General features: G+C 41.6%; 1 protein-coding gene across 2 annotated transcripts in view; it reads left to right on the plus strand.

Annotated features, from left to right (window-relative positions):
* Positions 1 to 1,715: 1,715 nt before the first annotated feature.
* The window catches only part of pde10a (phosphodiesterase 10A), a 53,661-nt gene continuing 38,105 nt past the window's right edge, over positions 1,716 to 17,271 (plus strand). For both annotated transcript variants that reach the window (XM_023411786.2, XM_023411788.2), the window contains exon 1: positions 1,716 to 1,886. In XM_023411786.2, coding sequence (XP_023267554.1) covers positions 1,814 to 1,886 — 73 coding nt within the window. In that variant the 5' untranslated portion in view covers positions 1,716 to 1,813. The remainder of the gene's footprint in view (positions 1,887 to 17,271) is intronic.

Raw genomic sequence — 17,271 nt, forward strand, 5'->3', positions numbered from 1 at the left:
AGAGAGAGAAAGAGAGAGAGAGAGAGAGAGAGAGAGAGAGAGAGAGAGAGAGAGAGAGAGAGAGGAGAGAGAGGCAGGCGTGTTTGTTTTCAGAAAATACCACGAAATACCAGCGTCACGGGCTTGAATGCAACTGCAGCCGCGGATGTGCGCATGGATGCACAAAAAAATACCCCCAGCTTTTTTTTTTTTCGTTCTTTTTTATAATTTCAAAACTATTCGCCCTGACATCCAAGTGACACATTCTGAAGAAACAGTATAGGTGCTGCATTGGAAATCTAAACCAGATGTAGTAAATGGAATATGATCCCCTGACCCGGGAGAGTTCATAAATAAATCAGCATATGAGAGAATGAAGAGAGGAGGAGGAGGAGGGATGGGGAGGAGAAGGAGGAGGGAGGGGTGGCCTGTTGGGGGGAGTCTTTGCTCAACTGGTGTCAGGCACCCATCTGTGTGACTCCTGAAAGGAAAATTAATGCGTGAAAGTAGAAGTCACTGATAATCTATAGGAGGTTCTGTGCACTTTTATCCAACTAGATATCTCTCTTAAAACTCCCCAAGCACGCGCAGCCCTTTTGTTGCTTTATTGAAAGAGGAGCGCTGATTTTTTTTCTTCTCTCTTTCTCTTTCTCCCTCTCTGTTTCTCTTGCATTCAGAGCTGAGTCGACCGGAGGGGAAAACTACCATCAAGCAATTTGTAAAAGCCAGACCGGTGGCGTCATTGCCTGCTCCATAGTACGCGCAACAGCACGACTCTCCCGCTGCATTTATTCACCGCATATTCTCAAGTTGCTCTGTGGCCCCCGCACACTGGAGTGAAAGCAAACCTGTCCGTCCAAGACTGGTCCTCATAACACAATGCGTATTTGTTCGATTTATGTCACCCTGGCACTTGGATTTGGAGGTTTTGCGCAAGAAGTGTCACAGACTAATAGAGTTTTTTCTACTCGTCGCTGGACTGATGGTGTTATAAAAGAGAAGGTATTGTGCCGCGCACTCCCCCTACACCACATCTGTAGTACACTGTCTCCAGTTTTACGCTGGGGAAGAATACTCTCTTCCTTCACAGATGTTGCCGGAGAGCATTTTCTACCCGCAACTTAGTGTGCAGCTCAAATGTTGCCACACATGCTTTGGTGTACTCGGAGCACGTCCAGATAATCTCCATTTACATTGGACTGTACTCTTCAAGGTACCCAAGAGTTCCCGTTGTGTCGGCTGTGCGTCATCCATGCCTGATTAGACTTGTAGTCTGACGTCGCCGAGCACCATTCAAGCAAAACACCTCATACAACGTAGAAAATCTAAATTGATTTTTTTTTTTTCAACAACCATCCGGAGTGACGAAAACCACTGTTTTCATAAAGACGTGGATCAACAAGTTTCCTCCAGTGCGTAATTTCCATCTAAGCGGGGTTCAAGCATAATCCGCGACGCACGTGATCGACAAATCACTTCAGCTGCAAATATTTCTCATTTGTCAAGAGAAATAAGCCCCGGACTGTCCACGGAGACACATCTTGTCCGATTACCGCGGGAATCAGGAGCAGACCGGCTCCAGCTCCATGCCTTGCTGCGTCTCCAGATGCTCTGCTGGCCACCACATGGTAACTTTGCGCACACAGCACGCTGGAAAGATGACATATACAGCAAGGATCTGAATGAATGGTACTGAGATTTCTTCGCATTTCTCTTCTCGCCTCCCACAGACTGTTGTATGTGTTGTATATCCCGCTGGTTGAAGGTGTCTCACGTTATCAGCAGATATCGACTCAGCGGTGGGTAGATCCATCATTCGAATTGGGAGCAGCAAATGTCGAAGAAACGGAAAAGTCCTGACGACCAGGGCTTTGAGGAATCTCCGCTTGCAGGATGCAGCGACCAAGGTAGGAGTCATGGTCAGAAATGACAGGCTGAAAGTTGAACTGTTGCCAGAGTGCAGGTGTGGTACATCCTCAGGTGCTGTTTGATGAATTCCTTTATCTTCTGATATTCCCACAGAGCTTATCTGAGTAGGAACCACAGTACTTGGCAATACCCCACAGACTGCACAGCAACCACAGCTGCTGTATTAACTCTATGAACCTGTTCAGGGACATGACCATGATGCCATGCAATCAACTCTCCTTTAAAATAAGTTGTTTGTTTTTTGCGATCTGGTGTTCTGCTGCGGATTACTTTTTATAATCTCTCTTCAGTCCTCACTGGAGTCACATTTGTGTGACATTAGGTTTGGCTGCAGAACAGACTTTCATTTTCAGCCACAAGAGGAAGTGTACTGTAGTGTATTTGCAAAGTGGGGCACCAGAGTCAAAGAATGTGCGTGAACTCAGCTTTGTTGATAGTAGATCTGTCAGTACAGGGGGTGGTTTATTTGGCCCACATATACTGTCTAAGTTTGAGCTTAGTTGTCACTGTATAGTTCATTTGTTATTGCACTGTGTGAGTTCAGAGGAACAGTCACGACCGGATCTACCAAAACTGTGTTCCTGGTGTGCACCCAGGGGCCCCGCGTACTAAGAGGCCCTTTCGTTTGCACAGAGAAAATAAAAGTAGACTGTCGCTAAATGCTGTGGTTACAAATGGCAACCCAGCAGCACAGCTCAACCACCACCGTGCATATTTCTGTTGGTAAATTCAACAAAATCAAATAAAAGTATAATTTCTAAAACTAAAAGACGAGCCATGATCAGCTCCAGAGAAAGACTTCTGGAGGCATATTTGTAATGACAGAATGACAAGAGAAACAAGAACATTGAATATTGTGATATGAAACTACATCAGCAAATAGCTCCTATTTGTAACTCCAAATAGCCTACAGTCATGGAAAGATTATGAGACAAAGGACACAGACATTTAAAAGGTCTCCCACCCACTGAAAGAAACACAACACTGTGTTGTGTTCTGCGTCCTTTTGTGGTCGCTTGATTGACTTTTCAACCGTTAACAGTCACTTCACAGAGAGGTTCAGTCCAGTGCACGTGGGCCTGCTCAGTAATCCGTCCATGATGTAACTGGTAGAGGGAGGACCCCTGCCACCCTCTGGCCCCACACCTGATTTGGTCTTATTGATTGATTGGAAGAGGTTAATTCTATACTGCTGCTTACTTACTGCTCTCTGCATCAGGTAAACTAACAACAGACCCCCGAGTTTGCATATTGATGATTTTACGTGGCCACACTGGGCACAGCTGGGTCTGGTTTTCTGCTGCGTCCCTGGTTGTGTAGTTGAAAACACTGGTTCGGCTCATCCTTCCGTTTGAAATTCAAGCATTCCTCCTTTTCAAGAGGCAGCTTTTGAAATACCTCGATCGGCAGTGTGGCTGCTATTATGCCGGCAAACACATGACAGGAGTTGTAAGTTCAAGGCCAAGAACAACATCACCTTTAAGCAGAGAGTCGTGCCTGCTTGCCTGAATAGTGCTGCGGCAATGGAAACCGCTCACATGAGGACTGGACATGTGTGGTTTTTCCGTTGCATCACGTTATTCAGGTTTAAAATTCACTGACATACATGGAAAATAATATACAGTACGTAATTTCATCTCTCTTTGTCTTTTACTCTTTATTTCTTTTTAAAGACCACATTCATCCCACCCCTTGTTTTGTGCCACATAACACCTTCAAAATACGACTCTTAAAAGGATCAGTTCACCCAAATATATTTTCTCACTTACCTCAAGTAATATCAAGGTATGCGGACGGTTAGGCTTTTATTTGCCCAGGTTTTGAGATATCCATCAGTGAGATCTCTTTACCAGTATCATATCAGTAACAGTATTCATAAGTACTATTTTGTACCAATCCACAGCCCTCTCTAGTTTAGCTGTGATCATCCTGAAAATTAGTATTCCTTTTATTCTAGAAAGAGAAATTTATATCATACTATTCCTATTTCCTCCGTGGTATTAGGATGGAGGCAGAAATCTCATAAGCTGAACAAATAAAATCGCATCAATCTGCATGGTCACCACTGAATGTACGTTTTTTTCTAACTTAAGTGAACTGATCCTTCAAGACCTCAATATAAACTCATAGCTGCAGTGCAGGACTTACAGTAAACAATATGTCTTCGTCAGGCCTGCAGACTTGTTTGTTTGCACTGAAATATGTGACCTGTTTGCATCACAGTCTTTGGCTGCAAGTCTTTTTGGGCCCACGCCCAAATGAGAGTTTCCCTTGGCTAACACGGAAGGAGAGCCGGGCGCTTCCTTCCCCGACTGTGCCTGGCATCTGTGTCTACTTAGGGGGTACACACCCACTGAACGCCTCCCACTCAAGATTTTGCCATCCTGCGCACTTTGGTGCAGGCTCGGTACACTCTAGTACACAAATACAGGTATATGCTGTCAAAGCAAATGCAGATTTGAAACCCAATTTATAGAATAAGAGATTGGAGATTTAGAGAAAAAGAATTAATGAGAGTCATCTTTTTGTTAAAGATCGATTTGTGAACGAACCAGAGGATATACTTTGCTTTGATGCTTTAAACTAAAGCATCTTGAAATCAAACTGTTAAACAGTTTTGTGATACAATCGTTTGTCCAAACTAAGTGGCTGCTCTTACAACAAAAACAGACAAATACAATAAAACCATGATGTTTTTGTGTATCATGAACAGAATCTGAAAATTAGCACCAGTCATTGTGGTGCTGCCGCTGTCGCCGCTCCATTCACTGTCGCCTCTGAGTGTTCGAGCTCGTATTTTCTCATGGAGATCGTTTTTGTTCGCTCAGATATCCACGGCGAGGCCAGGAGAGGAGGTGTAGAAAACAGGGGCATTGAGATTCATATCAGGACCACAAAGCGGTTTTTGTCTTGCCTCTTGGTGTGCAGCCTGGACCTGTCGATTAAAAGGGCCACTCCTGGGCCCTCCTAAGCAGCCAGCCACCCACCAACCACCACTACAGCTAGTCAACAGCCTTCAGCTGTGCAAATGACTAGCTCTGTCCCATTACAGTAATACACCAGTGCAAAGGTAGCCATGAAGCTTTATGTGTGAATGCAGTGCTGATTTGAATGTTTTTTCATTTTTTTTAGATTCACTTTTTTGACTTTTTGTCACCACATGCAACAGATGTGCAACAGTCTCTAAATGGGCCTGCCTGCTGTGTACAGTGATTTATCATAGCTTTTTTTTGCCACAAACTACTTTCTGCTGTGAATAAAACAACTCTGATGAGTAAAGTTGTGACTTGTGAAATCAAAACAGTGAGCTGAAAGACACTAGAGTGCTTCACAGAGCTGTGGGGAACTGCAGAGTTGGGTGATAAAGCTCCATACGAAGGACCTCTTTCACATCGTAGAGTCATTTGATCCATTGTTAATATGAAAATATAGATTCCCGTAGCATAGTACTATCATGTACGCTACTGTATGTATATATTAGGTTTATACAACTTTCACCAAAAGAGACAAAAAGTGGAGTCCAATTTTTTAAATGAAGTTTATATGGTGGAGGCAGGATGACAATTTCACTTTGTGAACTTTGTTTTCCTGCATCGGAGCCTTTACAGCAAATGGTTGCCATATATCCTCTCCACTGTAACAATGATGGCGCTCCCACCTCATTAACAATACGTCAAGAAGTACATTACAAAATGGCCTCCACTCAGGAACAAAAAGGCCCTGTTCCTATGAGACAGGAGATCAGTGCAGTCAAGGCCAGTTAGAGTTTCTCTTTCATAGTGGATTCAGACTGCTGAGAGAATAGTTCCACATCTTGTGGACTGGTTTGTCCTCATAGATTAAACTGAGGAGCAGCTCAGCGTCATACGCTGGCATGGCTTTCCAGCGGTGCACCATGTGTGTCTCTTTAGCTTGGCTTTTTGCCCGCGATGCTGAGAGACGGAGGCTCGCAGGGGCCATTTGCCATCCTCATGACGCCACAGAGCCTTCAGAGCGTAAACCGCATACAACCTCACACGCATTCAAACACTCACATATCCTCACACATGCTCTCATCCACTTTCTGCCCCAAGACAATGTTGTACAGCAGCTCACAGCTTCAGTCGTTGAGGCCTGAGCTGCAGACGGTTTGGAACAAGCTCAACTTATACAAGAATACCACTTAGTGGTCCTAATGTGTATTGCAGGTCACAATAGTGCACACAAAGATTTGTAGAAGATAATAAAAATCCAAAATGTCGTGACATCATCATATTTGCCACATTTTTTATATCTATACAAAATGTTAACCTTTGACCTCTCTTTAATCTGACAATGATAGATCTTCCAGACAGACAGACAGATGGACGGACAGACGGACAGACAGACAGACAGACAGACACTAGGTGGGGCTAAAGTATAAAGATGAAATGCAGGGAGCGGCATCAGGGAAATTCACCATTGTGCAGAAAACCAGTGACACTGAATTAAGATATTTCTTTCTCTTTTTTTTTTTTTTTTAAATGATCATCATTATTTGCAGACTTGGTGATACCTGCTGAAAGGTTTCACAAAATTATAGATTTATATGATCCTCTAATTTCAATAGAGATTTTCCTTATCCGTTTTTTTTCTGTGAATTAACAGATGGCAGAAAAATAATTCCAATCCTTTGTGAAATCTTTGTTGTTACATTACACAGATGTTATTGGTTTTCAGTTTCACAGTTTCAGTTTGACGACAGTGCTGAACAAGGTTAAATCTTATCAATACAATTTTGAATAGAACAATTATAATAAAAAATACAATAAACCAGTAAAAAATGTTACAGCAAAATATCGAACATGAATATTTTGTTATAGTTTCAAACTGAAGTGTGAGTAAGCGACGAGGCTAGAGTGTGTCTGTGTGTTCATGTATGGATTGTGTCCATGTATTATCAGTAAACAGGCAGACCTGACATCTGGCTGCTTGGTCGTCTTGGCCTGCCCTGATGTCTGCTGAGCAGAGAGATTGACAGGCCTGTACGTCAGCACCCATATTTCTCACCTATGATTCATACCGAATTTGTTTGGCGTCTGATGAGGGCTGCAGGCCGCCAGCTACCGACCCCCCCTCTCCCCACCACTCCCCAAATTCTTTGAGCTCAATATGGAGCTCACCGTCTGTCTTTCTCTCTCTCTTTTTTTTTTTTGTAAAAGCATTTCTATCATGAGGCACAAAATCAACTCATAGAAATTAACCCTAAGAACATTTCATTGCGCACATGAAACACAATGTTTGCACCTTTTGGATGACAATGCAACTCTGTTGTTACACTGTGTTCTACACATATTGTTGAAATAGCACTGAAATACAATAAAATGCAATGTTCAATGAAAAAAATCAAATATGGTGTGTACAAAAGGAACAAACATTAAATGTAAAAATAAACAGTCTTGTTGTGTTGAAGATAATTTCCTGTTGGTGTGTCCACGTGTAATGCTTGCACAAGGAGCAGAGTCAAACAGTCAGTCGGCAGCGCCTCCCTGTATACACACTGTACACCGTCACCAGAAATATACTCTGACAGGCTGTGTGACATCACTCGGCTGTAAGCACTGATGAGTGTTTGGCGGTTAAAGGGCCTCAGTTTGACCAGGACGGCGTTAGCATGACCAGCACATGTGTGTTTAACAAGCAAAGTGTAGAGCACTGAAGGAGGGTGTTTGCCTTTTGAAAAGCCAGTAGTAGCTCATCTTTGTGTGTGTGTGTGTGTGTGTGTGTGTGTGTGTGTGTGTGTGTGTGTGTGTGTGTGTGTGAGTGAAAGTGTGTGAGTGAAAGTGTGTGTGACAAACGTTCAGGCAGGCATAATTTGTGCCAGCTCTGTGACGTAGAGGACATGAGGCCCAGGCGGGTGCTGTGAGTGGCAGTAACAGCATCTCCTGCTCGAGCCTGCCCCATCTCTGACTTCATTGGCTCCAGCTCTGACGCAGATACACCCACCACCCCCCTCCCTACCCCTGCACACTTCTTTCATCACGTTTTTTTTTTCCACCTATTTAAATGTTTTTTTTTTGTTTTTTTTTTTCGATTCATGTGCTTTCTGCAGTTCCCTCCACTGCAGCGCTCCACACAGCTACACATCACATATCTGCACCACCTGTCCAATGTGAGCTCTCTGAACGTGCCTTCTCAGTTTTGTCTCTCATGCATTGATAGGAACCTTATCAACATTTCTTTCATTTATTTCTCGCCATATTATCCACGTTAATCCTCTTTCCTTTTCAATTCAATTGTGCAGTTCGAGGTTCTGAATCACAGTGAGCCACTGAGAGCATTAGAGGTGTTATTCGGCCACATTAAATTTGTCAGCATGAGGCAGACAAGCAGAAGACGGCGTGCACTTTTTCAGTCAACTGCTGCATTAAAACTGTTGAAATGTGCAATAAAATATGTTCATCAGGGATCAGGGGTCATTACATTTTCTCCATCAACCGCAGTGCAGTTTTGTTAAGCACGATCATGTAGTAAAAATGCTTTAAATAAACAAGCATTTGGAGAGAGTTTGTGTATATTTTGTAGCAACTGTGAAAATGTTGTACTTTTTGACGCTGCCTTTTCACATTTGACCAGAAAAAAAAACTGATTAAATTTATCCCTATTGGTTAAATGTCTCATTTGAAGTTTTTCTGCAGACAAATGAGCTAATAATCCAAAAACTATCATCAAGGTGTAAAATGTAATTAAGGAAGGGAAACAGGAAAAACTGGCACATTTTTGGACAGTCTCTCCATAATGTGAGTTAAAGGCCATAGCAAGATTAGGTCCGAAGAACTTTACTTTCATACTTTTCAAGCCTTTTAGCGTGGCGCCATTTGCCACAGTTGTAGCACAGTTGTACATTTGCGGCGTCTGCTCCACATCGTCTGCTAACACTGTGTCTGATGCTCTGAATTTAGGCAGAGGAATTCTGGCAGTGCTCTAAATTTACAAATGCTTCATTTTGCAGTCAGAGTACGCTCTGCTGCTCTGAGTGCTGCCTTACAAACCTACGTCTATAATGTCTGGATGCTTTTTTTCCCTTTTTTTTTTTTTCACTGTCTAGAGTGACCTGCTTCAGGTTGTAATGATGCACAAGACTACCCATCAGCTTCCAGGGGTGCTACAGTTTACCCTGACCTCTGACCTCCATGTAGATAAATGGGAAATGATATGGTGAAACATTCTCTGCAGGGATTAGATTATTCATTATTCAGAATAGCATCTGCTAATAAAATGAAACATTCATCTGTATCAGAGATGTCAAACTTCTGGTGCCTCACAGTACAGTAATAACCAGGTTACAGTAGTAACATAGTATGTATAATTTTATCAGGAATATTTGAATTATTATGAGAAATGCAACAAATTATGATAATGATGTGAACATTTCTTTCTAACCAGTTTACTTTTCAAAAGACAATTAAATAGTAATAGTAGTATAGTAACACCACAATTAGTGAAAAGAAATAACACCTGGAAACTGACTCCTGGCAACAAAATCTATTCAAAAAGACAATGTTTCCATCCTTGTCGGATCTAAATCAGGTAAAGATTTTTTTAATCTAATTTTAACTCAAAATTTTTGACCTGACATAGATCCAACTGGGATTGAAATATTCTCTTTTTGAATAGATTTTGTGGTTTGGAGTCAATGTGCATTGATGCTACTTTTCAATAGTCTCTCACCTATACAAGATGTATGTATAATGACATTACAATTAGACCTAAAGCGTGTTATCCTATTTTATGTATGGCAGGAATGACGGCATGTAAACTTCTATTCAAGTATATAAAACAGATCAATATTATGACATGTAAAATGTTCTAAATTAGATGGCTTGAGATTTCAGAATTGGTAGAGATATTACACTATATGATAGTAATTTAATTTATTTTTGAACGACCAGTCATGGAGTGGAGCACTGTAAAACTGTCCCCTTTTTTGTTTTTAAACTATTGCCAACTTCTTTACTATTTACTTTCCTCTTTTTTGCCACTTCTCTCAATGTGGAGAGTTCTCAACAAGGAGGTCTTCGCCCTGCTGTCGTTATCAGTCCCATTAAGTCTCACTGTTGGTCTTGGAGGGTGTAGCAGTTCACATGGAACAGCTTCTTTTCACCAGACCACAAGAAACTTCACTGGTAAAGCTTAAAGAAAAATTCTGGATTATTGCTTTTTTTATTTTCATTCTTTGGAAATATAATATTGTACTACCCGTATGAATTGCTGTGATCTGGGCGTCATTGAACAACAATCATTAGTAGTCAAGTATGGACTTTAAACCAACCCCCAGTTTAGCTGAACTTATATGCAAGAGAAACAAAGGTTCCTGTGTAATGAGGGATTATTACCGCTTTTAAGTTGTGCTCATTCTCAGGTTTACCTCCAAATATGTGGTTTAGATGATCTGGCTTGTCTAAAACCTGTTAGATTGTCTAACCGCTTCTCTCTTGCCCTGTCAGACTTCGCTACAGCAATGCTAACGTGTTATCACTTAATTTGGTGATTACATTGATATTTTAGTTGATAAATAATGGCCAGAGCTACACATCTGTATGGGTGCAAAGACCAACCAGTAAGAATCGCTAGAGCAGTGAAAATGACATAATCATTCACCAACATTGACCAGATTCATTTACTAGGGATTAAACTGTGTATTGATGAGACTGCCAAGACACTTAGACTCTGGTATTTATATTACCTGCACCGAATTGGGTTGCATTAACCAGTTCGTCAGACTAATCAACCGACATGTTGACCAATGACTAGTCGTGAAATTTCATCATAAGCTACCTTGTCCTTAAAGCTCCACTGACAGATGGAGGGTAGTGGAGATGGAGGGCATCCAGCTCTGCCATTTCGGAGACCCTTGCAGTTTTTACGCTCCCGTGCATGCTGTGCTGTTAGAGCAACACAGCTCATAGCAAGAGGCTTGTCACACTGTAGATGCTGGACGTGCAGAGGCCTGCTACGAAGCAGTCTGCAAAGGGGAGCAAGATTGTTAAGTGTCTAAGATAACTGCAGAGGAAGCAGAGCAGACAGCACAAGCCTATATCACATAATGCACCGTAATGGACAGAACAGGACTGCGTTTCATTGAATCAGCTCCACCCCAAATGAAAGTTAGGACCCTCGTACTCCTCAGGTTACTTGAGCATGCTGTTACTGACAGTGAGTCCATAAAAGGCAACTTTCACCAGATCTGCCTGTTTCCTGTTGACAAGCCAGTGCTGCGTCTCTTGCAGTATAGGCAGCTGAAGAGCCAAGTTTTATTAGTGGACTCTTGCCCTTGGGGACGCAACATGTAATCCCTACTGTGTAATCTACACAGTGCTTTCACTGATGCGACAATGCTGACAAAAAAAAAAAAAATCATCCTGTCTTTAATGGTTCCATTGCACTGGACTCTTAATTTCCTGTCACCACGTCTATCACATGGAAGGAAGTCCTCCAAGATACAGCCGAGTCACTACATATGGCATCTGTGCAGGCCGCAGACTGTGGCCTTAGGACTACATGGAAAAGATGCTCAGATGGGACTTCTGCCTGGAGGACTTGGCACGTCAGAGATGCAGCTAAACCTCATGGTCCTTATAGGGCAGTTCATCTGCAACTGGACAAAGCAGCCGCTACAGAATGGATTATTTCAGCTGCACCACTGAAGACGGACGGCGCATCAGCAATATATTCCTGAGAACTTTGCTCCAGATTCAACTTGACTGCAACAAGGAGGAAAGCATCAAAGCTTTTGTTGAGCAATCAAAAGAATCGCCCCATCTATATAGAAAATTAATTTCGCCTCATCCCAACAAGTGCTCCAGATTTAAGAGGGCCATATATGGTTCAGAGGTTAAGTCAAGTGAGACCAACCTCTCCTCCTTCTGCTCACTTTCCTCTCTTCACTGCAGTCAAAGGCATCACAAATGCTAAACTTCTTGGATATTACACTTAGCCACTCTACCCAGGTCAGATCACTTTTTAAGGGACTCATATGTTCTTATCCTGGATTAGAGCCACAGACCAGGACAGTGGCTGTCCAGGTAACCTGACTGATGCACCTTCCACAGCCCACATGCGGTAAAGATCATGCCAAGTCAAGACTTTGATGCACCGAGGTGACATCACACCAATTCATATGCACCCAGACAGGCAGAGCGAGGAATAACCTCAGCACACATGTAATGGTGAGAAAAGCCTTTCCACTACTCCATTCAGTCTTCCTCGTATTGACCCTTGTGGTCGTGGTCACCATTTTATGTGAGTCAACAGCGACAAAGGGATGATTTAGCTAGCAAGCTACAAGCTAATGACTGAAGTACTTCAGATCCCTGGCAGCATAAAAATAGTGAGCGTGTACATCTGACAAGTGTGAATGAGTGAGGTGAGACTCAAGCTGTACTTTTTCTGTTCCTCACCAACACGTCACGCACACGAATATAACATATGCTCGTCATTAACACCACAGCAACACAAACTCTCTTTGGTTGGAGATAGACAAGCAGAACGTTTGTCTGTCTGTAACAAACTACGTTACATAATTTGCCATAGACAATGTCAGAAAAGGTGAGCAGCGGATGTGATTAATGGCTCTGATGTCCTGATGATGTCTTAGAAGAGGAAGAAGAAGAAGAAGAAGAAGAAAAACAAAAAACAAAAAGAGGTACAGAACATTGAGCAATAAACAAAGATGTCATCTTTTCTCCTGGGAGCGTGAGGATGTCTGAGCGAGCAACAAACCTTTCCTCTGGGTATGTCTAATATACCACAATCTGACAACAGTTATTCAAAATGGCAATTATTAAGACGACAGAGGGCAGGTAATGATGTGCTGTGATTTGTATTTCCATTAACCTAAATTATGCACCTATCTCACATTTGTCCTAATGGATCACAGTGCAATGACGTCCATCGACGTCACGTTTGAGATGATCCGCATTGCAGTCGCATGCAAATTTGTGCATGCCAGGCTTTGTGTGAATGTGAAGCTCCTTTTTTTTTTTTTTTTTTTTTTTTATTGTTGCATTTTCCAACAAATAAGAGTAAACAGAGGCAGTAATATGCTCACTGGTTGTTGAACTAGTTGCAAGCCAAGCTGTGAAGATGTGCATAACTCCCTCAGCCCCCCAGGGACCCTGTATTTTCATGGGCCTGCCTCTGACGTCAATGCTCCGGCTGTCCTGTGGATTGTCAGAACAGACTATTCAGTTGGGGGGAGGGGACTGGAAGTCTCTGTGGTGTGTGTCTGCCGCATGTGATGTGTGTGTGTGTGTGTGTGTGTGTGTGTGTGTGTGTGTGTGTGTGTGTGTGTGTGCCTACATAGATGTAAGTATGCTCCTGTGTGTTCATGTTTGCGTGTGCTTGCATGTGATCTGTAAATGTTTCACTTACATCTGGGGCGTAAGTGTGTGTATGTGTGTGTGTGTGTGTGTGTGTGTGTGTGCGTGTGTGTGCGTGTGTGTGTGCGTGCGTGCGTGCATGTGTGTGTGCGTGTGTGTGTGTGTGTGTGCACGCAGCGTGCAAGAAGCTTGTACAGTGCCTTGAATGAGAAATGTGCTTAAGTGGATGAGGTCTGTAATGTGGGGGTAGGGGGTAAAGCTGTGTGTGAACAAGCGCACACACGTCTGAAGATGTGCAGCTCTTACGTTGGGAGACAGAGGCCGTAGTCATCAGGAGGATGTTTGCTAAAAACAGCCGAGAGGGGAGAACAGTTAAGCATGGCTGCAGACCACTTCACTCTTCAGTCAGCTGTTGATCCCCCGGCGGACAATAGTAAAGCTACTCTTTCACCAACAGCCATAGAAACCAACTGCATGTGACATACACACACACACACACACACACACACACACACACGCACACACACACATCTCATATTAGGACAGATGAGATTTCAGCGTCTTTCATCATCACTTTTTTTGATTTCCATAAATTTCCCTGTAACACACGTGCGATCCATTCACAGATGGATATGGGATTTAGTGGCAGGATAATGTTGACAGAGAAAAGAGTGCACACTGCCTGTCCAAATTGATACAGATCAAGCCAGAGAGAGCCCTGGCGGACATTTTGAGGTTTTTTTGTGGGGGGGTCTTGTGGTGCTTAGTTCATTTATTCCAACTGTATCCAAACAAATAAAAAGATACTGTGACGCAGATAAATCACAAAATCCATCTGTTGACCTGTCTGTCTGCCTATGATCTAACCATGTATTTTTTACATTATCCTCAGTCCAGCACAAAAACCAGGATGTAGGTTTCAGTACATTTACTCAAGTACTGCACTGAGGTACAAAATTTAACTACTTTACTTGAGTATAATTCCACATAATACTTCTACTCGAGGGAGATTTGCGCATTCAACTCCAGTTATTTGACAGCTATAGTTACTTCTTGCTTTGCAATTGAAGGTTTTACACATAAACATAAGATGATATTGTAAAATCTAATGCATTCTTAGAAATTAAGTGCCCAACAGTATATCAGATTACCCTTTTATTGAACTAAATAATTTTGGGGATTGGTTGAAGAAAACAAGCAATTTGGAGTTGTCATATGTCACATTAATGCATCGATAAAACAGTTCATACAATCCAATACTATAACTGCAGAGATTTTACAGTATTGTATTATTACTTTTACTTTTATAAATTACGTTAATATTATTTCCACCACTGCCCAGGACTGCATCTTTAACATAAGTTTAATGTCAGGAGCAGCAGTGTGTAAACATCAGTGGAGAAGCCATACTGCTATATTGTATATTTACTACAGATTCAAATTAAAAACTCATTCAACACAATCTTAAAATGTCAGGGTCCTAGTAGCGATTTGGTAAACTATTCTTGCACTTGTACTCACCAGAGATGCCACACAACAACATGTCCCTCGCAAAATGCAGCTCGCTTTGTGTACTTAAAATAGTACAGGAAATATCTGACAGCTCAAGATTTGCTGGTATCATTCTGTTGCATTTGTGTCTTTTTTCCAGCCATTAATCTAAAGTATGACTCCTGTGACTCCACATTAAAATAGAATACACATCATTTTTAATTGTGCTAAAGGGCAAAAAATAATTACAGATTACTGTGTAGATAAAATAACCATCATGTTCTAGTAGAATTCATGTTTGTCTTTAATTTTTTTTTTTAAATCGTTTGTATCACTGTTGGAGTAATATATTAGAGCTGAGCCCCGTCTTGAACCAAGTGGACTAATTTTAAACACAGACATCGGTTTAATTTGACAGGTCAAGCTGGTCAGTTTCTTCCCGTTATGTAATAATTCTGCAACTGCTCTGCCACTTTGGAGAGCCGTGGATCTGAAGGGTTCACTGGTGGGTCACAGACAGTTGTGGCATCCCTTGTGATCTACCGCATTGCTCTATAAGTTTCTCATCCATAACCGTCTCACATAAGCTCATAAACTTCCAGTCACGAACTTTACAGGAAACGTTTTAAACCGTTTGTTTTCTGTTTAAATTTCCGTGCATAAGCTACTTGAAGTGCAGGGAGGAAGCACAGAGGTGAGCAGCTGACAGAGCTCTCTGAACTTCATCAACTCAGAGCTTCTTCTCATGTGTTTTTTCATGTTTTCATTGTTTATTTTTTCATTTGTGGTTGTTACTTTTACAAATTCCTTTATAAATCCTCATCAGTTTCATAATTCAGAATAAAATCTCATCAATGTTCAGAATATTAAAACCATGGAAATAGTTGGTTTTATTTTTCAGATGAAAATGGTATCTAAAGATTACTTTCACCTAAATGGCTGGATTTATTTGTCTCTTGCTTCAGCAAATTCCCGGGTATCAGAAAATATTATAAGTGTTTCAAATGAACAGATGCATATTTTATGGTAATACTCTTACACTTAAAAGAATCAACATCGTGCATATGAAAATAACTGTTTGATGTGTTACCTTAAAATGCAAGTAGTCTCTACACTGAAGGGTTATTCTCATGGGGCTAAAATGGGAGGAAACGCGACAGTGTGTGTCAGACAGAATCCATTATGTTATACGTGACCTCTGAATGGACCAGCTGCTCGAGAGTGTAGGAATGCCGGTGATTGATAGCACAAATGCTGACGTAACCTGCCACAGCTCCCACACCTCTCTCTCCCTCTCTCTCTCTCTCTCTCTCTTTCTCTCTCCTTCCCCCCGATATGATCAGTATGTAATGCTGTGGCCATGAGGGAGTCTGGCACACTTTATGCTGTATCATGTTGCCGACTCAGAGCTGTGTAGGTGCCCTGTGAGCGCTGATAACACCAGCACACATCTACAAAGGTTGTGGAGCCGGGAAGCTCACTTCATTTGGGACTTGATGTAGGATCTTCACATGGACTGTTCACATGGAAAGAAAAAGGCAGATCAGTTATTTAAACAGTGACAGTTCACATGCATGTTGATAATTGTTTACATTTTGTACAAGTAATCCGAACTAAGATCTTTATGTTTGCTGTATATTATGTGTAGTTTGTCGGTTTATGGGACAAAATTAGTTCCATGTCAGGATTGTTTTGCTCTACCAGTGTCCTGTAAATGAATGATGTGCCTCTTTTCTACATGGATATTCTTAGTGGAAATATAAACATGAGTGGTGATGCATTCCTTGGCTGGTTTTAACGCAGAAATTGTGCAGTGTGGCCTTGAAGACATCAGAGAGAACTCAAACTGATACAGGAAATCCTTTGACATATGAACACTTGAACCATCTAATCTGAAACTGGGATGATTCTGTGGTTGTCAGTGTTAACTGTGCCATTTTCTAATTTGTAGAAGCTAAATGATTGTTCATCACTCTTATAATTGTGTATCTGTGTGTTCAGCTTCCATTGTTTTTTACTCCAGATTGTCAGTGCAGAATGCAAAGTGTTCTTCTGGTTGACCTGAATTTCAGGTTAATTCTATAATTTTTATTATTATCACAATGGGACTTGATATTATTATTATCATTATAGGATTATAACTGTCCTCCATGATTCTTGTGAGCAGGTATAGTCTAAATATTTCAGCTGCACTGCAGCTGTGCAGTCTTTGCAGTGATTTGCAGAGTTAGGCCTTTGCTGAAGGAATGTACTACATTGATTTATTTTATCATGCCCATTCAAGGCGATATTTACAATTATAATTTATGTAAATGTACAACTGAGTTGGCTTAGTGAAATAAATCAATTGAATACATTCCTTTTGTAAATGCATGTCTCTGCAGATATTTGAAATCAACAGCTGAAATATCAACAGTGATTCAGAAAAAAGGCAGAAAGACACATCTTATTTTACTTCACACAAATGAACCTTATGTAAAATCTCAAGCGAGATAAGACACTGATAGACCTTGGTGTGATCAGTGTTGAGACT

Source organism: Seriola lalandi, unplaced genomic scaffold, assembly GCF_002814215.2.
Source record: "Seriola lalandi dorsalis isolate HSWRI2012SDOR001 ecotype SW California unplaced genomic scaffold, Sedor1 jcf7180002054470, whole genome shotgun sequence".
NCBI classification, from domain to species: Eukaryota; Metazoa; Chordata; class Actinopteri; order Carangiformes; family Carangidae; genus Seriola; species Seriola lalandi.